At 36.2% G+C, this 27,823-nt stretch overlaps 3 protein-coding genes across 5 annotated transcripts; 2 read left to right on the forward strand and 1 right to left on the reverse strand.

Annotated features, from left to right (window-relative positions):
• On the forward strand, positions 1–11,346 carry LOC126803796 (ethylene-responsive transcription factor 5-like). The gene is made up of 3 exons (XM_050531533.1): positions 1–117; positions 9,899–9,941; positions 10,139–11,346. Exons 1-3 carry the CDS (start codon positions 1–3, stop codon positions 11,161–11,163), a joined length of 1,185 nt encoding a protein of 394 aa, XP_050387490.1. The 3' UTR covers positions 11,164–11,346.
• Positions 11,347–13,937: 2,591 nt separating this feature from the next.
• On the forward strand, positions 13,938–14,892 carry LOC126803054 (ethylene-responsive transcription factor ERF106-like). The gene has a single exon (XM_050530803.1). The coding sequence runs from the start codon at positions 13,990–13,992 to the stop codon at positions 14,608–14,610; it is 621 nt and encodes a 206-aa protein (XP_050386760.1). The 5' UTR covers positions 13,938–13,989; the 3' UTR covers positions 14,611–14,892.
• Positions 14,893–18,787: 3,895 nt separating this feature from the next.
• LOC126803048 (ATP-dependent 6-phosphofructokinase 4, chloroplastic) lies at positions 18,788–23,655 on the reverse strand. Of its 3 annotated transcripts, none has more exons than XR_007673041.1 (15): positions 23,344–23,655; positions 23,194–23,240; positions 23,046–23,085; positions 22,881–22,943; positions 22,663–22,800; positions 22,283–22,441; positions 22,105–22,158; positions 21,964–22,032; positions 21,331–21,460; positions 21,200–21,240; positions 20,610–20,834; positions 20,232–20,280; positions 19,960–20,114; positions 19,256–19,479; positions 18,788–18,955 (listed from the first exon to the last, which is right to left on the reverse strand). XR_007673041.1 is itself a non-coding variant. In XM_050530796.1 (14 exons), the coding sequence occupies exons 1-14, from the start codon at positions 23,599–23,601 to the stop codon at positions 19,327–19,329; spliced, it is 1,581 nt and encodes a 526-aa protein (XP_050386753.1). In that variant the 5' UTR covers positions 23,602–23,655; the 3' UTR covers positions 18,975–19,326. The 3 variants fall into 3 exon arrangements, 1 of the variants encoding a protein (XP_050386753.1); XR_007673042.1 differs by having other exon boundaries at positions 19,249–19,479; XM_050530796.1 differs by lacking the exon at positions 18,788–18,955 and having other exon boundaries at positions 18,975–19,479.
• Positions 23,656–27,823: the final 4,168 nt, after the last annotated feature.

Consider the following 27,823-nt stretch of genomic DNA (forward strand, 5'->3'; position numbering starts at 1 on the left):
ATGGTGATCAGTCTACGACCTGAAATCTACAATGTGGAAGGGCATCAACCCAATCTAGAACTTGAGTTCATTGTCAACGACCCAAACAACATGGATTATGAGGAGTTTGAGATTGAGGTTCTCCTACAGCAACAGTGCCACCGCCTATAAAATCTACCCCATCGGAAGGGAGGGTGAAGTTGGATTAATTGGAGAACTCGGCCTCTCTCTCCGCCGCAACAACCATTCGCTATGGTGGTGGTCGAGAGTAAGGGAGTTTGTTTTCACAATAAGGAAAAGTCAGTGTGGTAGAGAATGGTGATGAAGTTAGGGGTGGAGGTATCTACAGTACGTGGTGTTGTCGTGCTGGTTATGAGCAGAAGAAAATGTGATGAAAGGCGAATAGATGAAGAGAGGGTGTCTCTGACCATTTTACCCTAAAGAATTGGATAGCTGTCATACAACTAACGACGTTACTAACATCATGCACTTGTATTTAGTCAATAACATAACTTGATGTACTAAAATTCATGTTTTAAGACCTAATGTACCAAAAATTCCAAAATTCATAGTGGCCCAAACTTCATGTACATTTACCAAAATTTTCCCATTTGTTAAAGGGCCCTTCTGTTGATTGCCTCGATCGATCGCCACTTGACTACTCGAGTGCGTACCATCACTAAAATACTACCCTACCTAGATTAGTTTTTCACGTTCTAACGCTAAGTCGATAAGTGCATGTTGATTATCGACGTATTGTCAATATCCAACGGTCGTAAGAACGAGCTAGGGTTTCCATCATGCAAGAAATTAAGTCTTGAAACTGATAGATATATGAAGCGACGTAGCCTTTAGCTTGGACGTCAGGTTTAATTCGTATTTAAACTAAGTCAAGTGCTCAACCTGGGCCAATTCTCCGTCATGGAAGACATCGGAGGGTTGACTACTGTTTTATCAGATTTGGCTTGTATATATGTTTGAACTTTTTTTTTTTTTTGACAATTATAATGTTTGAACTTAGAAGTAGTAGTAGGAAAGCAGCAACCGCAAATTTGAGAGTCAGCAAGCTAAGTAACAAGCAGCTTTGGACCCCCTCCAACCAATATCACATTCAGAGTTGTCTCGCTTAAACTACTCACCCAACCATATTTTGAATGCATTTTATCAGTGTTATGAACTTATGATCTTTATCATTTCTCTTTAAATCAGGTTCTTTTTTTAGTCTTTTAAAAAAAGCTTACAAATTAAATCCATATAACTCCCTAAATTAAGAAGAAATTGCTTCATGAGGAACCGGAGAAAACCGGCCGAATACCTCCTAAACGAGTAGAGTGTACGTGACCAAAGCACCCGATCCGCTATGAAATTTGTTTCATGACACATTATTTCATTGGAAAAATGTGACAGCATATTATATCATTTATATGTAAAAACACAACACACAATCGTGTTTTCGTTGAATATAATGAATATCTTTGTCAGGTTCCATAGCTCGTGTATTAAATTCTTATATTTCTCAGGTTCTTCATTTATAAACTATTATAATCTTGGAAACAGCAATATCTCTCCGTTACTCCATACCCGAAAAAGCAATCGCAAACAAACATCAGCTGTGCCACAATTCGTCTTCTCATGTACGTTCTTACAGCTGGGAACTGTTAATGTCTACAGATTTTCATTGTTGTTGACTGGAACAATTTCACTGAGAGCTTTAAGTGAAACTTCTCCACACTCGAAACCAATAAACACCGTCCATTGATTGCGTTCTCATTTAAAAATGAGATGGGGAAGAAGGTTATGCAGGGCTCTATGTCATCACATATATTGTAATAGAGAGCTCGTCGGTCCGTCACCTTCGATGATGATGAGTCATGGCCGGTTCTGAAATCTCTGCAATTATTTGCAGTACGTACTCTGAAATAATAGTCGTCTGTGTCATGGCTAAGCTAACCACTGACCCAGTTTTCTTAGTACAAGTACGTACGAAACTTACCTATTGAAGATTTCTGTTTGGACGGTGTAAGTAAATGAATAATTGAGTTCAGAAATTAACTAGGGCAATTTTTCAACGTGAAATTACGGCTGTCGATCGATAAGCAAAAGTTGCTTTTGCAGGTTCTTATAATTAATTGAACACGTCGATTTTAGAGTCGTCTAATCCATTATAATAATATTAGTGCAAAATTTGCAATGCATGCATGTTCATATACTTATCAAAGCGCGATTTATATTCAGTTCAATTTGGTCAATACCAATTTCAATCACGCTTCTCTTAGGCCTAATCTCATACACATTTTCCTTTATCTGATTCCTTTGAATTCATCAGAATTATCATATGAACTTCTCATTCCTGCACTTCATTATATACTGATATGATATTTCTTTTTAATTGTTGTTATATGTATAAATTAACAAAGACAAATGGAACAGCAAATGATAATCGACCACATCAAACTCCTATAATTGGTCTAGTCACTATGTCTTACCTCTTAGAATAATCAAATCCACATGCTCTGTAATTCATTGTGAGTTTAACTAGCGAGATCCGAAAATGGTGCCTTCTAATAATTTAATACAAAAAAAAACCTATAAATAAATTATTCATTCATTTGTAAGAATTCAAAAGTCTTAAATAATTATTTTTGTGTATCAATGATCAATTGCAATAGAGGTCAAATAGTTCAAATAATTTAAAAATTATAAATCTAGAAGTTTTAAATTATATATTAATATATAATTAATTATCTGTATTTTAATTAACTCAATATATGTGTTAACTTACAAATGCGTAAGTGTAATAAGCTCTAATTTTGCTAATCTATTGAAATAATAAGTGTATGGAGTCTTCTTACGAGTGTGCAATTTTATTAAGTTATAAAGCAACTTAATCATCTACACCACGATTTACTAATATAAAATTTATAAAAATAAAAATAAAACAAAATTGGGCAAGGTTTTGGTGCGGCAGCTGCTGCTGCAGCCTCATCTCAGGTCCGGGTCTTTGACTAAAGGAACTTTGTAGTCATTTAATAACCTTATTATGAAGTGATTAGACTTCTCTGCCTAATTGATGGAATGTTAATTAGTATGTTACTATTTTTAAACATGATTCTTAGAACAGTATATGTTATATTAATCAGATTTTTAGGTACTACTTGTATCCTATATATGACATTGTATTTTATTGATAAAAAAATATATGACTGCATTTCTTTTGTCCCATTGCCTCGTTGTGTCAACATTTTCTTATATTAGACTCTATGTTATATCATATCTTATATAACTGAAATGCGCATGCCGGTTATAGAGTGGACGTCCATAGTGCATCAAAAGTGCGGACGTTGGCGATTCCGGTGACGCCCAATGACAGCATAGATGATGTTAGCCGCACTCCTCTCCCCTGACACTCATGCCTGTTTCGGTTGGAGCCCCATCACCGGTAACGGAGCCCCGAATATACAATTTTCTAGAAATTTTTGAAAATTTGCAGATTCAGACCATTGTGGGCCAACGCTAGAGCTCCGGCCAACACATACATGAGCGTCGAAGATGGTAGCATGGCCGACACTATCCGCACTGTCGTTACGTGTCGCCTACTGATCTTATATTTATATAGTTCACTTAACAAGCTAATGTTATATATCTCAACACTAGCTATCTAATAGTACGTCAACTTGGCCTCTAGCATGGTTAAATATTTGAATGCTCAAATTATATTCCAAAGTTATGAATTACATAATGAGTGAAGATAGGTCGAACACGGGTGTATGCACTAGACAAAAATTATTTTGCACTAGACAAAAATTATTTTACTAATGAAATTTATTTCCTTTGAATATATGAATCAGCTAACATTTAGAAAATTAACTTTACCGCTTTTGTTTGAACCCATATTGCATAATGTTGGTGGGAAAATCTAACTTCAATAATCTCAGCTCATGATTAACCACATATATACTACCTCCACTAATATGGCTCGTCAACGGACCGGGTTCTATTACATTTAAATAAATGACGAGTCGGGCCGGGTATTTTCATAAATATAAAGATCTAAGTCGGCCCACTTTTACGGGGCGGGTCTTGCGGGTTTGTATTAGAAACAAAAACATAATACTCTTATTTAAGGGTTTGGAACAATAAAAAAAATATTAGAAAACATTATAAAAAACAAGTCACAAATAAATTCTATTATTTTCGAAATATTGTCGATCGACACCAATAGATGTGATCAATATATATATTTATGAACCCTGTAAAAAAATCGTCCGTTTTGAACATTATTTGACCGTCTGTACCTACGGTCAACAAAAAAATATGGTTTTGACATAATAAAACTTCATTGACCGTGATTTTGCCAAATGAGTTTTCTCATTGCAACAACGCACGATCGGCGACAAAAATGAGGTGATTTTAAATATGTAAACAGCTTTCAGTATTTGCATCTTGGTGATGGGTCCTCCTTAGGGCATATTAATGATGTTTTTGGTTTACCAGAAATTCCGATGGTTAAATGAGGTATGAATGTGATGAAATTTAAAAAATGTTACTAAATATATATACTGATCACATCGGATGAAGTTGATTGATTCCAATAAGTTTCTTTTATATAGTTTCTTCATAATGCGATAGTTTTATTATAAACCTAATATAAAAGTTATGATACATTAGTCGATACTTCGGCAATCGACAACTCCAGTTCGAAATATGGTCGATTAACATCAGTAGATGTGATCGGTATATATATTTAGAAAACCCGTAAAAATTTCTTCAGTTTTGGACATGGTTTGACCGTCCGTATCTACAACCAAAAAAGAGGAGTTTTGACATATTAAAACCCCGATTGACCGGAGTTTTGCCATATGGGTTTCCTCGGTGCAACCGCGCAGGATCTATGAAAAAAAATTAGGTGATTGCAAATATGTAAACGGCTTTTTGTGTTCGCATCTTGGTAATAGGTATTCCCTTAGGGCATATTAGTTATGTTTTTGGTTTATCGAAAATTCCAACAGTTTTACATGGTCACAATATATATATACGGATCACATCAGCTGGTGTTGATTGATCCCGAGAAATTTCCTTCATATAGTCATTTCATAATGTGATAGTTTTATTATAAACCTAATATAAAAAGGTAATGATACATTAATTGACATTTTGGCGATTGACACCTCTAGTTCGAAATATGGTCGATCGACATCAGTATACGTGATCGGTATATATATTTAGGGACCCCGTAAAAATTTCGTCCATTTTGGACATGTTTTAACCGTTTGTACATACGGTCAACCAAAAAAGAGACGTTTTGACATATTGAAACCCCATTAACCGGGGCTTTATTAAATGGGTTTCCTCAGTGCAACCGCGCATGATCGGTGACAAAAATTAGGTGATTTCATATATGAAAACGGTTTTCGGCATTCGCATCTTTGTAATGGGTCCTCCCTTACGGCATATTAGTTGTGTTTTCGGTTTATCAGAAATTTTGACGGTCAAACGAGGTCCAAATTGAATGAAATTTTTACATGGTCACTAAATATAAGTACCAATCACATCGGCTGGTGTCGATTAATCCCGAAAACTTTCCTTCATATAGTCATTTCATAATACGATAGTTTTATTTTAAACCTATTATAAATGTTATGATACATTAGTAGACACTTCGGCAATCGACAACTCTGGTTATAAATATGGTCAATCGACACCAGCAGATGTGATCGATATATATATATATATATATATTTAGAGATCCCGTAAAAATTTCATTCATTTTGGATATAGTTTGACAGTCTGTACCTATGATTAACAAAAAAATAGGCATTTTGACATATTAAAACCCCATTGACTGAGACTTTGCCAAATGAGTTTCCTCGGTGCGACGACGCACAATCGGTGACAAAAATCATATGATTTCATATATGCAGAAGGCTTTCGATGTTCACATCCTGATAATGGGTCCTCCTTTATGGCATATTAGTAGTGTTTTCGGTTTATCGGAAATTCTGACGGTCATACGAGGTCCGAATTAGAAGAAGTTTTAACAATGTCCCTAAATATTAGTACGATAATATCACATGGTGTCGATTAATCCCTAGAAGTTTACTTCATATAGTTACTTCATAATGGTATAATTTTATTTTAAATCTAGTATAAAGTTACAACATAAAGAAATATAAAATTTTAAATCTAGTATTATCAACATATATAATATTTTATGTATAATTATTACCAAAAAATGCATATAATTGATATATGTATAATATATTATATGCATGTATAATATTTTATTTTTTGACGAGCTTTTATGAGCTGGGCTGAGTTTTACACTTCTAAACTAAGCCCGACTCTCTACCTACGGAAGCGGGTTTTAACGGGTGTTCTTATGGGCGGGTCGGATAAAAGTCTATTAGACTTGTGGGAATCCGCGGGTTTTTACGATTCGCTGGCTAAATAATGAGTCATATACATTTTCTTATATTTAAAGGGAACAAATCAAATATTTTATCTTGACAAGCAAAGATCCAAGAAGATGTCGGTTCAATCGTTATCACCAGAATAATGTCTAAATTATGGTGATTATAATTAAAGGCCCATATGTCATTTTCTATAATCAATTGTATAAACGGAGGCGGTCCAACTAACCGTAGTTCAAAGTGAAGCATAAATCCAAAAAACCATGGCCAAAATTTAAGCAGTTGCATCATCCAAATGACAAACCACTTGTTTGATACTAAACACGAGTACATGACTAGGGCCTCCCATGGGGACACCAAATTGAATTATATAAACTTATAAAGCCACGGGGATATATAATCAAGTTGATTGAAGGGACAAAAGTTGCAAATGGATAGGAGGCTGAGATTCGATGGATGATAATCACCTACTGAGAACTTTACAATGATGATCGAGAATTCGAGATCGATATGTACGAAACCTCCTCGATCATGATCGTTTGCTCGGTTCGATCCTGCAGCCTGAAATTCTCTGCAGAAAGTTTGATATGAGAGACCATTTCGTCAAGGTTAAACCACACGTGGTCTTAATTGAATTCTCTCCTTTGAATGTCATACAAACACAAATATATTCTAATGTGATGCGTACTAGTTAAAGAAGTGAAACATTTCACGAGAGCCAATATTTCAATTTATCCTTTAGTGACAAAGGACCCGTATTCGAGTTGAATTACATGACTGTTTTGTTACGTGAAACAAAAAGATTCAAAGTGTTGCGGTCCGTATACAATCTAAGTCATTAATTTAGAGTAGCTTGTTGTGGTAGAATATTATTACTACCTGATTTTGCTTTCTTTGGTTTTCGTTTGCACTAATGAACGGTCCAACTAAGTAAAGAGACGAAACCGCACATATGTGGCATGAACACTATTGATGATGCAGGTGAACCTTGACACACGGAATATTTTCGTGTGGTAAATTCCTTTTATGCTACCTGATGTTTAGCTACTTGGACAATTTGATACATGATGTATGAAAACGGACAATTTGGTACCTAAAGTTCTCAAATTTAGGCAATTTTAGTACTTATGTCAATTTAAACCATATTTTCAAGGTTATTTCCGTCATTTTATCTATACTTTACTTCATTTTTTCATAATACCTTCAAATTGTCTCTAAATTATCACTAAAAATTTGATAACTCATCCACTTAGTATCTGTGATGATTTACGTATATAATTTTTCATAATGTAGCTATCAATCTAAATTAATTTTAATTATAAGTAATTTAAAAAATATATTTTAATAAAAAATTACAATTGCATAAAGGCAATTTATTTCCTTTGCAAAAAATAATTATGATACAATAAGTATATTAAGAAAAAAATTATTTTTGATATATGCTAAGTGGAGTAGATATATCAATTTAATTATCTCCAAAGAGGCCACAAGTATAGGAAGAAATGAAGAAAAATGTGAATTTAATGAGTTTAGGGCTAGAATGACGAAAATAATCATAAAAATATGATCAAAATTGATAAATGTACCAAAATGGCTTACAGATGAAAACTTCAGGTACCAAATTGTCCGTTTTCATACATCAGGTACCAAATTATCCAAAAAGTCATATTTTAAGTAACATAAGAGGAATTAACCATATTTTCGTGCGATTACCGGGCTTAAAATAATTAATTCTAATTTTGCTTTAGGTTTTAGAATTGCCCTTGGGATCAAATGTCAATGCATGTCGATATCGTAGTTGATTAGTCTTTAGTCCAATGGCACGTGTGGGAGACTGGGGTCGTCACTCACCATGCTCGTCTTCAATCAGTTGAAAATTTCAGATTCTTTGAATCCATAGCAAACTAAGCTAACTCAATGTACGTAGTTAGCTGCAATCTTGAATATCGATCGATATATTATATATTCCCTGTCACCTTAATTATAAATAGTATTACATTGCACCAGCAATCTTGCATGTGTTTAGAATTTAAACTGTAATTAGTACAATTGTGCTCTGTCATCAAATTTTTTTTTATAAAAAAAGAGAGTAAAGGATGCCTGGTGTATACATGCATATAGTAGTAGACGACTAGACGCCACAGAAAACAAAGGATGATTTACAGTGACACACAAGTTCATTGTGTTAAACACACTTCTTAATCAAACACGTGGGCTGTTGTTACTTGTTAATTATTTTCTAATGTAATTAGGACGCAATCATAGCGACTTAATTTACAAGCTAATTATCGTTCGTTTTCGGACAGTGAGGTTGAGTCTAGCTTTAGCTTTGACAAGTTTCCGAACATTTTTGTGAGTTTTGTCAGTCTTACTATTATTATTTTTTGGTTAACGAGTTTTGTCAGTCTAGCCAAACCTAGAATGGACTTTGATATGAATTCATTATTCACCTAATTGAAGGAACTTTTGGAATGTATATCCTCTTACTATATAAAATTAAGACATTCATAAGTTCGTCTATATCAGATTCACTATTATGTATTAAGGTTTCATTATTCTTTATGTTAATATATGTAACACATGTAGAAGATATATTGATACCTTAATTCACATTTAAGATGACGTTCACATATTAGCGATAACTCTAGTCTTTTGAGATGCACACTTGTGAATGATGGAGTGCGAAAATGAAGTGACAAGTTAGCCATTAAAACTCAAGATGTTAAGTTACAATTCTTGTACCAAAAAACCGTAAGGAGAATAGAAAAGAGTAATGAATGGAAAGGAAATCGGTAAAGTAGTGTTTAGAGTTATCTAGTTTTTTTTTTCAGAAACCTTATTTATAAACTTCTTACATACACATATAAGAGTGCGGATTTTCTCAAATGCGGAGGTCCGCACCAATGATTTTGGTGCGGATTTTCATCTTTTTACCACTTTTTGATCGAATTTTCTCATCTCCACCGTCTAGTATCTAAATAATATTGTGTAGATCATCTCTACAAAATTTCAGCCAATTTGGTAATCGTTAAAGCCCTCAAAATCGAATAAAAAATGGACGGACCGAATTCTGTAGAACATGAACCGTTCATATTTTTAACAGAAAAACGATTTTGAGGGCCTTAGCGATTACTAAATTGGCTGAAATTTTGCAGAGATGATCTACACAATATTATCTAGATACTAGACGGTGTAGATGAGAAAATTTGATCAAAAAGTGGTAAAAAGATGGAAATTCGCACCAAAATTTTGGTGCGGACCTCCGCAGCCAAGAAGGGCTGTATAAGAGTGTCCTAGTTGAAGAGTCGTATGACGAAGATAAACAAAAGGTAAGACTTATTTTTTAAAGACATTTGTAGAATAATTCTTCAAATTGCTTTGCAAGGAGTAAAAGTAACCATGTAGTTAGGACTTAATTAGCAGGAGAAATGTTGGTTGTTGTTGATTAAGTTTTTGCTTAGGTGGGTTATGAAAGGGTTATGATTGTTATCTATTTGGTATGAGCTCAGGTATATCTTCATAAAGTTGTATGCAACTATGCATTAGCTGGAAGTAACCTGGAAACTCTTAATTAAAAACGTGAATCCTAAAACAAACAACAATAATATAAGGTCTTCAAACAGTCTCTAGTCCACTATGGACTTTGTATATTCCATTTCCACGTAAATGATGCTTCCTATCTCTATCCTCGAACCCAATATGAAGCCACACCTTCATACCTTTCCCAAATTTTGCTTCTCCTTCCTAAGTTCCTATCTCCTTCCCGTGTAACGCATATATAAACCCATCTCCACACTCCTCTTTTTCCACTCAAATCACTACTCTTCGCTTTAATTTTCAAACTTCAAATTCCTTCCAAGACTTCCAAACATTAAAAATGGAACAAGCTTCTGCCCTAGACATGATCAGCCAACACCTTCTCAGTGAGTTTAGCTCCATCGAGAACTTCATCTCTAGCCTCAACAGCTGCACCTCCAACATCGAGCAAACAACCCCAAAATATCCACAAACTGATGATTCCTTCAAAGTCTCTGACTACTTACTCCCTTCTGAACCCGAATTCGAATTCGAATTCAAATTCGAAACCAAGCCTCAGATTGTTCGCTCTGAACCATCCCCAAAGAAAAATTCGACTCTCAGTCACCGCAAGCCTGCCATCAACGTCGCAATACCGGCAAAGCCAGCACCAGTAGTTCCAGCTGCGGCGCCTGCAACTGTTTCTGCTGGCGCCACAGTTGCTCAAAGTTCGATCAATTCTGAGAATGAGGCCCGACACTACAGGGGTGTCCGGAGACGCCCATGGGGCAAATACGCAGCCGAAATCCGTGACCCTAACAAAAGGGGGTCACGGGTTTGGCTCGGGACATTTGACACGGCCGTTGAAGCTGCCAAGGCTTATGATATCGCGGCGTTTAAGCTGAGGGGAAGCAAAGCCATCCTCAACTTTCCTCTTGAAATTAACAGCAACATCGCAGCGGCTCAGCCTCTTCAGGCCAGCGTTGTCGGCAGGAAGAGGAGGAGGTCTGAGAGTGTGGAGAGTAATAATAGTGAGGGTGTGAGAAGTAATAAAGCGATCAAGAAGGAGGAGGACACCATAAGCAGTGGCAACAGCACCTCACCAATTGGTTCATCCATTTCATCAGCCGCAGCAGTAAACTGTCCATTAACGCCGTCGAATTGGACGTCGATTTGCAAAGACCTTGACGGAATTTTCAGTGTGCCTCCTTTGTCCCCGTTATCTCCTTTCGGATACAACCAGCTTCTAATTCATTGATTAATTACATACCAGAGAGATGATGATGATGATGATTTAGGAGTTTGCTACTGTACATATAGCTTAGAGATGATCGATGAGTTTAATATTCTGTAATAGACAATATGGTTGAAGTAACCATCTTGTGCTCTTCTGGGATTTGTTTATTCGTTCATTAATGAAATGGTTTCTTATTTTAATCTACTTCTTTGAGCCTCTGGTTTTGGTTCATTCTGATTATAAATGGTGTTCAGACTTCAGACTTCAAATTTTATAAACAACGTTTAGTAGTAGTAAAATTCTAAAATATAAGGAGACGTTTGCGCATTGGTAACCTGCAACTATCTTTGATGTCATGTTTCAGGACTTCAGGAGATAACTATTCATTACTGTTGTTCTGTACAAATTAATGTCAGTGTATTGTGACATTAGGTAGGATGATATTGTTAATTATGTTCATTTATATATAATTAGGCCAAACGGGAGGTATCATGTCTCCCATACCCTCGATTAGATTGCCATGATGTACACTCGGTTAGTAACACAAATTACGGAAGATGATCTCGAGTACGTGGTAGAAGAACTAAACCAGTTTTACCATTAACTGTAAGATTAAATATCCGAGTCATTTTTCAGATTAAGATACCAAACCATAAGCCAATGAACTTGTACATGCGTGCATTTAGGGCAGACATGAGTTTGTTTCGTATATTGTCTGTGTCGACTGAAGTGGATAATCTTTTTGGCAAGGTTCAATCATATGCGTAGAAAGAGGTGTTTGGAGGGGAGGGGGGCCATCATTAAACGCCTTCAATGAAAGGTTATGAGTTGTAACTTAACCTTTACTTGTAACTTGTAAGCAAGAGAAGAGGAACAAAAAATGGCTCTCTACTCTCTCCGGTGATTTGGGTCTGTCTTGCAACTTGTGATGTTATCATTTATGATAATTTGCAAAGAACAGAAAAAAAAAAGGATGTATATAAATTAACAAGACCTTTGATAATGTGAGCTTTAAATCGTCAAATTAATTGAAAGATCTTATCGGTTAAATTAAATAAAAGATAGATAATCTAGTAGACTATATTTTACGTGATGAGAACATTCTTATGGTTCAATAAATAGGGTGGCTAGATACTAATAAGAGCATTAGTTTGGCCACCGGTCTATTGAGTGAGAATTGATAGTTGCAAGTCGGCTCTCTCCGGTGATTTGGGTTTATCTTGCAACTTGTGAGGTTATCATTTATGATAATTTGCAAAAAGAAAAAGAAAAAAAAGATGCATGTACAAAAATTAACAAAACTTTTGATAATGTGAGCTTTAAACGTCAAATTAATTGAGAGATAATATCAGTTAAATTAAATAAAAAATGGATAATCTAGTAAACTATACTTTACGTGATGAGAACATTCTTATGGTTCAATAAATAGGGTGGCTAGATACTGATAAGAGCATTAGATTAGCCACCGGTCTATTGAGTGAGAATTGATAGTCGCAAGTCGGATGAATGAGATAGCCTACCAAATGGCGGTATAGCCTAATAGTCGTTTGTTGCGGTATAGCCTAGTCAGTTTGTTGCGGTATAGCCTAGTAGTCGTTTGTTGTTTCACAAAACCTAAGCTTTGTAATTATGTCTCCAGCTTTTATTCATCTGGCCAATTGTACCAATCTTCTATTAATCATAAAAATAGAAAGTCTCATACTTTTGTTTTATGAAATTCACCAATAGTAGTATAGTTTAATATCTAGTTATACAAAATGTGATTTGGAACCTAATTGGACAGAGGGCTTAATGCTATACCAAAATTCTTTCGTACGTGAATAAAACTTGTCTTAATACACATAATTGTAAAATCTCATGAATAAATTAAAAGAAAAGAAGAAGCAACTCCATAAAAACACAAGACAAGATATAATTTTCACTTTAGACGAAAAGTCTTTTGAGTTCACAAGGTGGTTTTATCTTCAGCGCACACATCTTGATGTATTAGCTTAGATAGTTATCTATGTATGACCGCATGAGTCTCTTACATATGGGCTAATAGATATAACCTCCGACGACCAAAAGATGTTACAACCTCAACCACAAAAGCTCATATCAGAACCGGCTGGTGTTATAATGATCTACCATATTAACAAGATTAGGTTAGGATATCCAGTATTCCAGTTGTTGATCTCTGGTAATGGGATCATTTAATGAAATATATTATGTCATGCACTGTCTTCTCATTTTCTCCCAAGTTGCTGATGGTGAAGTGTCCCGTACACACACACGCCTTTGTATCTAGACAAAGAGCGGAGCTACACCATTGATCTTACTCATCAAATTAGACAGCGATATCTCCCTTTACACACAATTATCAGTTAGTTGCATACTCGCATACAATACAAGCTAGGCGGAGGGCCCCTATCTCAGTACCAAGTTGCAAGAAACTTGTTGTCCATGGCTGCAACTCTGATTGATGATGATGCCTTCCCCAGTCCTTATACAAATGTCTCCATTATACACAACAGCTATGCTGCTAGTACCAAGTGGATAACCCAATACAGAAAACAAACCCGGGTTGCTCTCATCAGTCATCATCTTCATTCTTCAATGACCCCCCTCCATGGATAAGACCATGCATCATCCCTCAGGCATCAGTGAATTGTCATATCCCTTCTTTTATGGTGAAAAGTGATTCTCTTTTGCAGTGAAAAATGGCGATTCCAAAACCTAAAAAGTAAAAACGAAGCAGCCCCCCCCGGCCCCATAAGGTCTATTAATTTCTATTATATAAATGTTGCGAAACTCTTCTCGACCAAAGTCCATTACTTTATACCAAGAGGATATGCTCTTAGTTTGAAAATGGCAGCAATCCAAGAACAAGATGAGTCAGCTCTCGAGCTCATCCGCCAACATCTCTTAGGAGACTTCACCTTCACAGACAGCTTCATCACCAATCTCAACTTCGACCGAACCCCAGAACTCTCCTACTTCCAACCCATCATCAAATCCGAGTGCTACTCCGTATCCGAATCCGAGTCCACCTCCCCAGTCTCAAACTACATCAACCCCAAACCCGAACCCGCAACCGAAGAAGAACCCATGAGCGAGCTGAAGCGAAAGTCGAGCTCTTCTTCCAACTCCAGCTCATCCACCGGCGAGCAGGGGAGGCATTACAGGGGAGTGAGGAGAAGGCCGTGGGGCAAGTTCGCGGCGGAGATCCGTGACCCGGCCCGGAAAGGGAGACGGGTCTGGCTGGGGACGTTTGACACTGATGTGGATGCTGCCAAGGCTTATGATTGTGCTGCATTCAAGCTCAGGGGAAGGAAGGCAATACTGAATTTTCCGCTGGAGGCCGGAGAGTCCGACCCGCCGAGTAATACGGGTCGGAAAAGGAGGAAGTCGGTGAAGCAGGAGGAGGCGCCGGAGCCGGAAGAGTTGGAGGTTCAAAGTCGGGTAGATTGGGATGGACAAGAAGCTTGAAGCTCAAAGCTCAACTGGGTTCTCAGGATCGTCTCTACTCTTCTGCTGATGTGAGGATATCAAAGGGTGTGGATTTGTTATTACTAGATGAATTACTGCATTGCGAGATGAGATGAGAAATTAGTGATTTTAGAGACTCGCTAGAAATAAGAATGGAAATTCCTTCAATGAGACATGATGATGATGATGATGATGATGATGATGATGAATAGAACATTTTAGTAAACCAAAAGATCACACATGTACTTTGACGTTTGATCGTAAGTGACACTTTAGTATTTACATTAACTTTTTTATTAAATATAGATGATAAAATTAATATTTATATATTATTTATTAAAATATAAATATAAATAGAATTTTATGGGTTTTAAATTCTATAACCTTACTATTCATTATTTTTATATCTTTTGTTAGAAAATAAACATGAATTATTTTAAGTTTTAATTAAAGGTGAAAATTTAGATTTTTAATTAAGAAATCTAAAATTTGTCATTTAAATATCCACAAGAATATTTGGTTAATTAAACATGGTCTCACGGAGTAGTTTTATGAGACAATTGAATTTTATAAAATAAAATTGATTTATGTTGATAGTATGACCCAAAAATATTAATTTAAACGCATAAAACGATTAAGATTTGAAGGTAATATATAAAACTCATGTTTTTATTGTATTTTCATAAATATATATAAATATATATATATAAATATCTATTTTATTCTCCTATTAATTAACATAAGTACCAAAATGTCATATAAAACATAACTTCAAGTACTAAATTGTTTTTTTTGATACATTAAATACCAAAATATCTAATTGGTCAAACCTCCTGTGGCAGATCCAGCCCATGCAAAAATTTGAAGCCCAAAAAAATTAGTACATTGATGCTAGCCTAAGAAAAAAAACCTATATCAGTTTGTGAGTTGCGATACAGAAGAAGAAGAAGAAGAAGAAGAAGAGGTGCACAACATTCGTAGTCTCCACTCTCCACTGCTGCTCCAGTCCTCTGCCACACTCTTCCCACTCTCATGGATCTGTTTTGCGACACATAAGAAGAAGAAGATGACGAGATGGACTGATTTTGTGGCTTAGTTGTCACTACTCCCGACACTTTCTCTCCCTGTTAGAAATTCCATCTCCGGACATGATCTTGGCTCACCACCATCACTTGTCGGTTAGTTTCATAACTGAATGAGCTAAGAGGGCTTGATTTTCTTATTCTCACCCTAGATTCAAAAAACTCATTTGATACCCGATAACCCTGCCCTAAATTGCATTGAGGATTCAAAAAACTTAGCTCGATTTGGAAGGTAAGCGTATTTCTTTGTCTAAAGTTTTGATTTTGATATGTATTGGGATTTATGGGTTTTCTCGATTTTCTTTCGAAATTAGGTTTAATGTTTATGAGTTTTTTCAATTTAGAGATGGGGTTGACTTGTGTTCGATTTAGGTTCAGTTTGGGGGCTATTGACTTGGGGCTTCATTCTCTTTGACATACTGTAAGTTTGGAGCAATAAAAAGGGATTCATTCGAGAGTCTCCAAGATCAACCAAGATTTGAATCCCTTTTGGTAAACGATCTCAAACTTTTGATGATTGCTTATGTAACCCCTTAGGGTGATATGCCTTCTTCAATTTCACTCAGTCCTTCACTCTTATCTTTCAGGTACTGCTATTCGCCCATTTCAATTCCAATTTAATTGATTCCAAAGCTCTAATAAGTCATGTGGATTAGTTTATGTAGTTGTATTTGTTACTTTATTACATCGAATTGAAATTTGAAATATGTGATGATTGTGATCTAATTTTTAGTATGATTCTATGTTTACTTCAAGTTCATAAATCATAAGCTAAAAATCTATGTTGTTGTGTGTGTTTAGATGATTAGATCGTTTGAGCATGTTTTTGATTGATTATGATTCAATTTTGACAATCAGAATTTGAAGTTTTGTGTACTCTGTTTGGTTGAATCCTCTATTTTTTATTTTTGTTAGTATGCTTAATTTCAGAATGTCAAATCAGACAATTGAGAGTGTCAACCGATTGAAAACTTCATTGATGTATACAGTTTGCATATTATTACATTTAGATTGTAAAAAAAAAAATTAGCGTTCGGCGAAATTTGAAACATTCCCTAGATCCGTCACTACATACCTCAAGTACCAGTTAAGAAATGCAATGTGTAATTATTAATACAATCTCTTGCTTTAAAATTATTATTTATCCTGTGTTTGATGATGATCGATGAGACATGTGAATTCTAAACAATGCAATGTGTAATTATTAATTCAATCTCTTGCTTTTAAATTATTATTTATCTGTGTTTGATGATGATCGATGAGACATGTGAATTCTAAACCGTGAATACACAATCTCACCTGTTTCAATCCACAATGTATGGTTTTAGTTGTCTACATTGTAGATGATCAAATGAGACGTGAGAATTCGAACGGCCTATACCCAATTTGAAGTCTTAATCCACAATGTAGATGTCTCCTTAGACATGAGAATTCTAACGGTGAACGTAAAATTTCGAGTCTCAATCCGCAATGCAGTTGTCCGCACTTGAAAAGGAGACGAAGTTGTAATGCGATTTGAAAAGAGCCTATAGACGGTAGACAATTAGAGGTGGACTTGGTGCAAGGGAATTGCTCTCTTCCCATAACATGCCCACGTAAAATGGGAGTCGCCGCCCCGCCATGGCAGTCGGGTCGGTTCCTCTGTCGTCGCCGGGGAGCTCTTAGTGAGGAGACGCGAGAAAGCAATTCTCGATAGAGGAGAGTACGACGGAAGACAGGGCCAGACGAGATATTGAAAGGCTTGAATGGACAGGTAAGGGGCAGACGGGGCCTCCTCTTGTAAGCTAGCTCCATTCGATCGGTTGGGATTTGGGAATTTGATGCTCCGCAGTGAAGGTTACGGCGATCCACGAGAGGGTTCGTTCATCTAACACTTACCCACTATCGGCTTCAAGCAACTTTCGACGTATACTGAGTCGCTGGAAGTTTAAAAAAAAATTGATACAACTTTTTACGTTGGTTGAAGTAAGTAGTCTCTATACACACAGTGCCCGCCTTAAAAGTCCAAGTTCCATATACATGAGCAAAAAAATTGTCAAGTATTTTTTTTTTCTGAGGAGAAAAGGAAAAGGTTACAGAGGGTGCTCAACAGCTAATTGTCAAGTACGTTACTCATCTCCATTCCCATAGTTTCACACTTTCACATTTTCACCCTCAGTACCCGAAAGTCCAGAGGATATGGAGTGTCAGAATGGTGTTGACAAATCAGATCTTGCAAGAAAGGTCAACCGAAGCTAAAAACTTGGAATCAATCTCGTGTGCGAACCTAACACCTAACACCTGACACCTAACAAAGGAATGGATTCACATGACTGGCATAGACCTGGTTATTATGATTCGGGATTCTAAGGAACAACTTTGGATCCCAAAGGACAATAGAACATTGTGGAATTCATAATTTCCGACTTTTTCCGAACACGAATCCTGATCAGTAGTCTTTAGCACGCAACCTCTGGATAAATCGACAGGTTGCAACTTGCATTTGATGTCTATGAAACTTTTGGATTTAGAAAATTTCGTGACCGGGGGCTCCTTGATGGAACATGCAAGTTGAAACTAGATGATCAGGACGAGATATTAGATGTGAGGTTGTTGTCCTCATCAACTTATCCAAAGTGTTTTAAATAAATGGCTAAATGTGACACAATATGATCCTAAAGTATAAACTATGCTACAGAAGATAGATATTATACGTGCTTCAGGCTAGTTTTCTCCTTTTACTACAGGAAAGATGTTGCCTCCGAAGAGATATTATATGCTACAAGGTGGATGCCAGTCACAAATGACTTGTCGACTTGAAATGCAAAATGAGGAAGAAAATAGATGCCAAGACAGTGACTGCGCCGAGGGAGAAACTATTTATGTTGAATTCAACATATTTTGGTTTTTTTTTAACATGTTAATTAAATATTATTTTTAATTATATAATTCTAATTTTAAAAAATTGAAACACAAATAATCTTATTCTTTATATTCAAACATGAATAATTCAAATCTAAATCAAGATAAAGGTTCAAACAAACGTTTATAATCAAACTCTTAACACAAATAAAAACAACTAATGACATCATTTAATCCCAATATTATCTTCCTTATTGTTTGCTTTTTTGTTTCTAGAGTAAAAGACATACATATCCTCATGTGTAACATAATTGCGTGTCCAATCCATGTCTAAAATAGAGTATGCGTGTTCAATCCGTGTCCAAATTAGAGTACACGTGTCCCCAAATTGGACTGTCCATGCTTCTTAGGTCGGGTATAACCTGAAACAAGAAATTTTAGAAAATGGAAGAAAAAGCTGATGAGAAATAGAGTGATTAAAGAATTGAGAGGGAGAGAAAATGTTTGTGGAATCGTTTTTCAAATGAAATCTGAGGTTTTTAATGGTTTTTCTATTTTTATTCTATCCATTTTCTTCCACCCAATCTCTTTCTCATGATCACATCCTCCATCTCCACACAGTTAAATATCTTTACAAGAATCTTCCCAATCCCTAAACTAAGTGTAAAACTACTTCGAAACAGAACGGCATAAAACTACTTAGGCATGGTAATACCTCTGACCTGTTACTGGCAGATGCAAGAAACAATGTGTGCTTTCCACTCGTGAAAGAACTGAGCTTGGCCGCATATATCTATATAGAGGTATTTTCCATGTTGCTGTTGATCAGATCAACTCCATCCTGCAACTCGTTTCTCTCCAAGAAACTAGGCTGGTTTGTTGACGCAAGAATCCTAGCCCACATCCGATCTGTCAAGCTCACTGTGTTTTGCTTCTCTGTCACACGCTACAACACCAAGTATGCCATTTGTAACTACATATTTTCTACCTTCTTGTAGATCATATCCATAGAACTTTAACAGGACAATAATAAAAAATTGCATAAAGATTAGAAGTTACAATTAGCATGGCAAGTTCTGTTTCCATAGGCCCTGAGAATTCAGGTCAGTTGGACATGGAATGTAGTTGTGCTCCATCAGTCTATTTCACACTAATGTTGTTCTTAGTCAAAATAGTCGAAGTCCTTTTCCTCCTGTTTGTGGGTTTATTCTTTTATGTACTCACTCCTTGGTAGCAAAAGTTTATGCCAACAAGCTTTCTTTTACTTTCATGCATGCTTACTAAAAGTTCAAGCAGATCAACTTACTTAAGTTCTACGATTTTAAACTTTCACTTGGATATAAGATAAGAGACGGATAGAGACTATAACTACCAACCAGAGACAAAAGCACCCAGCAGAAACAAACTGAGCAGGAAAAATGCTTACAGAAATTGGTATGTAGGCATGTCTGCTGTTAACAGGCCCAACCGTGAAACCGCTGTATCCAGCCATCGCCCCATGAACAGCACTATGACCCAGAAGAGTGCAGTATATATTGTCAGATGCATTACTTGGAATAGCTCGTATCATATATGTTGGATCTGGAGATAGATAAGTATTGTAAGAACATAATATAAATACAGAAGTAGCACCCTAGATACTGATTTATGTAAAGGAGAGAGAGAGAGAGAGAGAGAGAGTACATTTTTCATACATACCTATATACTTCATATTTATTGCCATCTGCTGACCTTTTGCAAAATGATCCTATGCCAGGTAACACAAGCAAAATGAGTCAGTATAGAAAACTTTAATTCGCAAAACACATAAGAGGAAACAAGTCTACCAAAGTGAAAGGAAAAGATGGAAGAAAATGAGAAGCTCTTTATTGTTGCATTGACACGCATGAGTAAAGGGGGCTCATACTAGCCATATTTGAGGTCAACAATAATGGAAATAACCTCATAAAATTTTGGGAATCAACTTCCAAAAAAGAAAAGAAAAAGTACTTCAATATTAACAATGATTCATTGACTGACCCGAAAGCTATATTCATTGAGCCACGAAGAAGATAGAAAGGAAAGAACCTATCACACCTTAATCTTTTGGGTTAACCATAGACCAACATCTAGGAGAAGCTTATTTCCCGATGCATCTTTCTCTCCAGCAGCATGCATTTGCTGGGCAACATACTCCTGCCCTGCTCCTTCTGCTACCACAATAACCATATGTCCATTTTCTTTAAGACGCTGTTCAATAAATTCAAAAAGTCCACCCTTTCCTTCCAAATAGAATGGAGATTCTGGAATCAAACAACAGTCCTGTTACATTCAAGCAACAGTTGTGTTTCAACATTATCAGTTCTTTCCAACCACAACAATTAAATCAATGTGTATATTCTTAATAGCCACTGAGAATATCATTCCATGAAGAACTGATGTAAAAAATCCTTCTAATGAAGTAATGATGATAGAACACATAAAAATATGTGATATCATTGCCAAAACATAGCTAGAGTTAACAAATTGTTTTGCTCATATCTCATAGTTCTTTCACTACCCATACATTTCTTACCATTAAACACAGTTTCAGATTTGCCTGTCATATAATTTCAAATATCACGAATTTTTTGGGTCATAGTTTATAAGTAGGTTAATGCTCTGGAGAAAGGGACTAAAAGTCTTACCACATCTCGACTTGCCAAAGTTGCATATGAAGCAATGAAGCCTACAAAAGAAAATTCATGAATACATAGTGGCCTTATAGCTACATGTTAATTGAATAAGAGTTATTAACTATATTATTCAAGACACATACCACTGTATCTTCCCATCAATTTGACAATTCCAACACCATTATCGACACTTTCAACCTCCACGTGTGCAGCATTTATGGCCCTCTGAGCTTCTTCAACAGCAGTATCAAAACCAAATGACTTATCTATCACCTAAAGCAAAATCCCAAAATCATACCAGCAAATTAGTGAATTACAGCACCTGTTGTATCTGAGGTTGAAATTCATAAAGATTGAACGAATAGAAATCATGTTGGATATTGAGTGGGGATCACTTGATCAATGAGACAAGGAAGCTTAAACAGTCTGGTACCATATCTAAATTATGTTCCTTTCCTATGGTTGGGGAACTTTAAAAGTCATGTGCCAAAAATGTCCAGGATACAATCCATATCAAATATATGTTGTGTGTATATGAGGACAAGAAATTTTTAGCATATTAGAAATCCAGATTGGGATGATAAATCTGTACGATTAACACATTTTTCTAACTGACAAATTTAGAAATGCCATTATAACTTAACATCACTTGTACAAGTTAGCAACATATCACTTCAAATATATTATGGATAATAGAACTTACAGCAATATCTTAACATCACTTGCAGAAGTTAGCAATATATCACTTTAAAGATATTACGACTGATAGAACTTACAGAAATATCATTATCGATTGTTTTAGGAACCCCAGCAACTGCCACCTGAAGACCACGCTTCTCAACTTCCTTGAAAAAAAAAAGGCGAATGTCACAACATGCTATAACAAGGAATTGAAATCAGCTTACAGAAATATTCACCTTGCATATTAGAGCTGCTCCTTTTTGTGTGCCATCACCCCCAATTATGTATACCTAAAAGCCAGATTACCAATTACATTCATGCCTTGGCAGTTGGTACCACTTCCATAAACTATACGTAAACTGAGCAGTCCAAAGTTCCGAACAAATGAGAAACACATATTTATGAGAAAGCCACCTGATTTATTCCCCGGTCATGTATATTATCAACTATCTTGTTAGTATCATGACCTCCTCGTGAAGTGCGAAGAAAGGTGCCACCCCGCTTATGGATGTCATTGACAACTTTTGGAGTCAACTTTAATGTATTTTTTGAATAAAAGCCCCTATATCCTCCCTGCAAAGTTTAAACAGTGGCAAGAATATGATATACTTCTTGAATTGCAAGGCTCTTCACTCTAAAGAATCTAGTAACCAGATACTAACAAATTATACCAAGGAAAAGGAAAAGAGAGTTAGTTATGCTTTACATTGCCAACATCAACACGAAGGAGGCTTTTGATATCCTTTCACAGCAAGAATTTATAGATAAATGAAAACAGTCTGAACTACACTGACCTCAATTCCAAGTATATCCTCAACACCATACATGTAGCTCAAGCCGCACACAATCTCTCTTATCACAGTGTTGATCCCCGGGCATAAACCCCCACACGTTACTATACAAGCGCGCACTTCCTCCGACTTAAAATAAACCTAAAGATTAAAAATTCCAGTTAATCATACTTTCCATTCTCCCTACACGCAATATAATTCAGAGTAAAATCACATGTTACCTTCTCCCGAGGCCCAGCTCGTCGAAAATGTACCCCTCTAGGACTATCATCTTGAACAACAACCTGGAAAACAGTTAAGAAACAGTTATGATTCAGTCATTTTGCATAACAAATCAGCAATATAAGAAATCTAAGTATTTCGGAAGCTCGAAAATAATCGCTTACTTTCTGTGCAACCGCATCCGCAGGGCTCACAAATGTCTGCCTAGCAACACAAATATATCATTTACATAATCACTGAATTCAATTTTTCAAATGTACAAAAGTAAAAAAAAAAAAAATATATATATACAGAAAGATGAAGCAAACTTACTTCACAACTGCATAAGCTTGGCTCCGTTGCAATGGATTCGGATATGACTGAAACAAAGTAGATCATAGTGAAGATTAGTGCAGAATTAAACTTCATAATTCAGTAAAAACCTGCAAAATTAATTTCATAATTAACAAAATTAGAGGTTACCGGCAAGTTGGGGAGGAAATCGGTGAGGTGAGGGACGTCTTCGAGGACGAAGCCGTCGTCGAGCGGTCGGTGATTGGAGCTTTGCGATCGGATTATAGGCCGGTTTTGGCGGGAAAGAGACGGAGCGAGGAAGCTTCTGGATTTGAGGCTCCGGAGTAAAATCGAGGCTTGGGAGTTGGAGCGGAGTCGAAGGCGAGGCGAAGGTAGGAGGAGAGAGGAAGAAGAAGATGATGATGATAATGAAATGGCGGATTCCATTTGGGGATGCTCGGGCTTCCGATGAGTTTTCGCCGGCGTTTAGGAGTGGGAGTGTGAAAGAATGAGGAGAGCTGGGAAATGAAGAAGTTTGGGAGCATCGTATTGGTCGTTATTGGCCTTTGACTTCAAGAAAGTACGCTATGTCGACACGTGGCATGGTCAAAGTACACGGCCCACGTTGTTTTTTTTTTGGAGAATTTCTATTTAGGATTTTCTTCTTCTTCTTTTTTTTTTTTTGAAGGAAGGATTTTCTTCTTTAGGAACCTGAATCGAATGAACGAATGGTTGTTGCATTTGGCACATTCTTGTGTATTTAGAATATGAGGAAGTAGAGGTACTGTTTGGTTCTAAGTCCCAAGAAACCAAAACTGATCTGAGCACTGCCAATCCTCCAATTGAAAATCAAAGAAACTATGGTTTTAGGATAGGCACCAGTCTTTAAACTAGAACCTTTAGAGCATGCCCAAGTCATTTGCTTTCCAAAATCAACCGAGGGTTTTTTTTGAATCAGGTTTTGTATGAGAAATGTACAGAAGGTCTATCTATTGCATATATTGGTGTGACAGTCTAAATAAGAATTGCCGTTAGTTAGGATTGATTGCAATATATAAGTATAATAGTATATAGAGAAGTTTTAAATACACACCCATAAACTTTTGATACACACCCCCTATCATTCAATAATTCAAATAACATTTTACATGTATGTTGAATGACCAAAATATGTATATGTAATAATTCAAAAATTAAAAACAAATTAAATTATCAAAACTAAGAATTTATTTTTAGAAAAAATTAAAAAAAAAAATTACAGGGAAATTTAAATTAGTATATATTTTGATGGAAAATTAAGTGGGAGATTCAAACAATCAATTCATTCCTTAATTTCACCGAAAAAGATCATTTCTATTTTTAGAGTTCCAAACAAGGTAATTCATGAAAAAGAATTATGATTTTTCATCATTCACTAAATTTCATCTTCACACATTCTTAACAAATAAATATTCATCTTCTTCAAACAATCAATTCATCCATTTCTCTTATATATATATATATATATATATATATTCTTCATGTTGTTTATTATTTTTATGGTTAAAGAATTTGAAAAAACTATTACAATCTATAATAATTCGTAAGAACAAATAAGAATCGATATGAACATCTATACGATGTTAGTATATATATATATATTAATATATTAATTACTGTAAAAAGTAGCCTTATATATCCAAATAATGACGTATTTTGTGATTTTTAAATTCAAGAGTATTTTAGATTTTTTTATGTGGTGTATTTAGTAAAAAAATTGGAATGAGAATTGAAATAAGTTGTGTATTAAGTATGGGTGTATCTTAAGAAATTTGGGGTATATATTTAAAATCTCTCTAGTATATATATAAGCTGCCAACAATGATCCATGTATTCATGAATCTATGATACAGATCACAACCTACATTATGGCTTAGAAAGAAATCATCCAAATAAATCGAAATTCCTAAATCGATTAGGAACCGAATCGAATGAATGAATGCTAGTTGCATTTGGCACTCTTGTCTTTTGTTTGGGACATTCCTTTCTGATGTACGAAGAAATCTTTAATATAAATTTTGAATTTTTGATCGATTCTTTTTGACTTCTTCTAGTAGATTTTGCACATTCAGAGAGTGTTTTGATTTGGTATGGAATTTGGCAGATTGTTATCTATTTATTGAAAAGATTTGGTTTCGATTCTCTGTGTTATTCCCATATTTTTTGCCTTTTTTCTTTGTTCTATATAAGACTCCTCTTAGTCCTCTCCGCTCTCCCATTCTTCTCTCTCAAAAAAAAAAACCCTAGTAAGGTTGTTTGTCATGGAGGCAGATACAAGTGATACCGATGTTTACTGTGATTGCCCAACAGTCATCTCTTTGTGTAAACAAATATTTGGTGGCACTACATCAATGCGGACCAGATCCGATGACCTCTCCATGTAATTGCTTTGCTAGCTTTTAACTTTCTGGTATATATTTCTCAGCAGTTACCATTTATCCTAGATGAAAACTAACTCTGTCATCTAACCAATACAGGTCAGCAGACAAGAGCAAGCCTAAGTGATGGGTTGCGACTTGCGAGGCTCCCAAATGGAACGGTATATACATGTTTTACTTATTTGGATTCTCTTCGTTTGCTCCGCCGGCTGCTCCTCAAGCACCATCTCCGGTGACCTCATGGCCCTTTTCCTCCACCTTCTCGAGTTCCAACAACACTCAACCTCCTCCTCGGCTCCTCCCCCCTTCCTCAGTCCGCTAGCTCTCTTTGGAATGCTATTCTCTTGGATAGGGAGGAGAGGGCTGCTAGGGAGTCCCAAGCCACTCGGGAGGCATGTAGATTGGCTCATGAGCGTCTCCGTCCACAAGAGGTTCCTCAAAATGCTCCAAACCCTAACAACAATGGTCTCCCCAATGGAAACCTGCCGAATGGCCATGCTCAAGAGAATGGTGACATAGCATTGCCTGATTGGACCAATTTCAATACCATTGGCGGCCGTCGAAGGAGTGGAAGGTTGGCTCTCCGCCGCGGGGGCTAAGAGGCATCAAGCAATGGCTCATCCCTCCTAGACCTCCATCAACTTAGGGGGAGACATCAAGTAGCATGCATTATATAACTGCAGGTACATATATTCAGATCAACGGAACGTGGAAGCGTCATTGAAATCGAAGGGCTGAATAGCAGAAGAACATCCAACTATCTACAATTCATACGATTTGAGTATAAGAAGAGCTTGAGGTTGCCTTAATCTTAAAGAGTTGTTGGCTTCGTTTTTGGAAGTCGAGTTTCGTCTTCAACTTCGGTGCATTTTTTGGTTTAGTTTCAACCTGCCAATGCTCCTTACTTCAACTGAAGCAACTTTAGGTTCCTCTGCAATCTCTAACTGTTTCTTAGAGACGGGTGCGATGGACTTTTTTTTTTTTTTTGCTTGGATGAAGTCCTCGTCTTCTTCTTTGGCTTTTCCTGCAAATAGAAAACAAAGTCCATTCAAATTTGTTGGCTCATGAAAAATCTAAGACCACATTATAATGAGAAGGCACAAGTCAATCAGCTCCTTCCTTCAGCAGAAGCAGCAATAGATTGCTGCTCAAAAATCGGCAGAAGCTCATCAAACCAGTCTAGCTCGCGGAACTCAATCGGTCGTCAAATCGATGACTCCTTCCGAGTGATTTAGCTACCAAGTTGCAGCAAATGTGTATTATTCATATGGTTTTTGATGTAGTGAGTAGTAGAGCTAATACTATATGTAAGTATGTAACATATAGCTCGAGTACGTAGAAGTTCTAAAGATCAAGGCAACACTCCATATTCATTGGAGGAAAATTTAAAATGCAATCGCTATTAAGAAGCCCAGATAAGTTTCTAAAGCAGCAAAGGATGCTGCTCAAAAAGCTGCAGAAGCTCAGTAAATAAGTTTAGCTCCTGGACTTCTTCGAGTGTTTACATAGTGTATTTCTTTTCTCTCATCTACGAGGGACTTCTTTGTAAAGCTAAATGAAGGCCAGATGAATTATCAGGAGATTTATAGTGCCGTGCAAGAAGATTAACTTACATTTGCGATATTACGAAACTTTTTATCAAAGGAATACATTACATTTAAGATTTAATTATCTGCAAATGTATGTGGAAGCCTCACCATTGGTTTGCCAGAAAGAAAGACACTGGCATATAATCCCACTATTATTCTCATTTTTCAAATTTCAAACAGCAAACCTATAATCTTATGAAACAATAGTTCAAATTAGAGCTTAGACCAACTATAATTGAATTAGATAGACTCCGTTCGTTGGTACACTAGTTTGAGTCAACTTTCCACAATCTTCTCCGTTTAAGGAGGCAACTAATCCTCTATTCCCAAATCTCTATTCCCCTCCCTGTATCCCACTCAAATTTCGACATCTGGCATTTCTTACCTACTCATCTAACACCCTCTAACCAGCCTGTCTGCCCACAATTAAACTACTAGAATTTCTAAATCTGTAAAAATGTAAAATATAAAAAAGACATGGATCTCTTCATGTTGTTTTCACTCTCACCCACCACTCCACCATCACCATTCACCCTCACCACAACCACACTATCCCCATCCCCAACTTACTCTTCTGCTACTCATATAGTGAATTGGTGATCACTAGTTCAATTGATTAAAAGTTAAAGGACCAAAACCGGCTGAAACTAGAGGTGAATCCCA

Source organism: Argentina anserina, chromosome 7, assembly GCF_933775445.1.
Source record: "Argentina anserina chromosome 7, drPotAnse1.1, whole genome shotgun sequence".
Classification (NCBI taxonomy): domain Eukaryota; kingdom Viridiplantae; phylum Streptophyta; class Magnoliopsida; order Rosales; family Rosaceae; genus Argentina; species Argentina anserina.

Excerpts from the sequence above, each read along its gene's own strand:
- LOC126803796 (XM_050531533.1), top strand. The coding sequence starts at position 1 with ATGGTGATCAGTCTACGACCTGAAATCTACAATGTGGAAGGGCATCAA. Across the intron at positions 118-9,898 it reads ATGAGGAGTTTGAGATTGAG|GTATATCTTCATAAAGTTGT; the intron begins GTTCTCCTACAG and ends GTATGAGCTCAG. Across the intron at positions 9,942-10,138 it reads CAACTATGCATTAGCTGGAA|TTCCTATCTCCTTCCCGTGT; the intron begins GTAACCTGGAAA and ends CTCCTTCCTAAG.
- LOC126803054 (XM_050530803.1), top strand. The coding sequence starts at position 13,990 with ATGGCAGCAATCCAAGAACAAGATGAGTCAGCTCTCGAGCTCATCCGC.
- LOC126803048 (XM_050530796.1), bottom strand. The coding sequence starts at position 23,601 with ATGGAATCCGCCATTTCATTATCATCATCATCTTCTTCTTCCTCTCTC. Across the intron at positions 23,086-23,193 it reads CAAGCTTATGCAGTTGTGAA|GCAGACATTTGTGAGCCCTG; the intron begins GTAAGTTTGCTT and ends TTGTGTTGCTAG. Across the intron at positions 22,442-22,662 it reads AGGATATACTTGGAATTGAG|GGAGGATATAGGGGCTTTTA; the intron begins GTCAGTGTAGTT and ends TAAACTTTGCAG.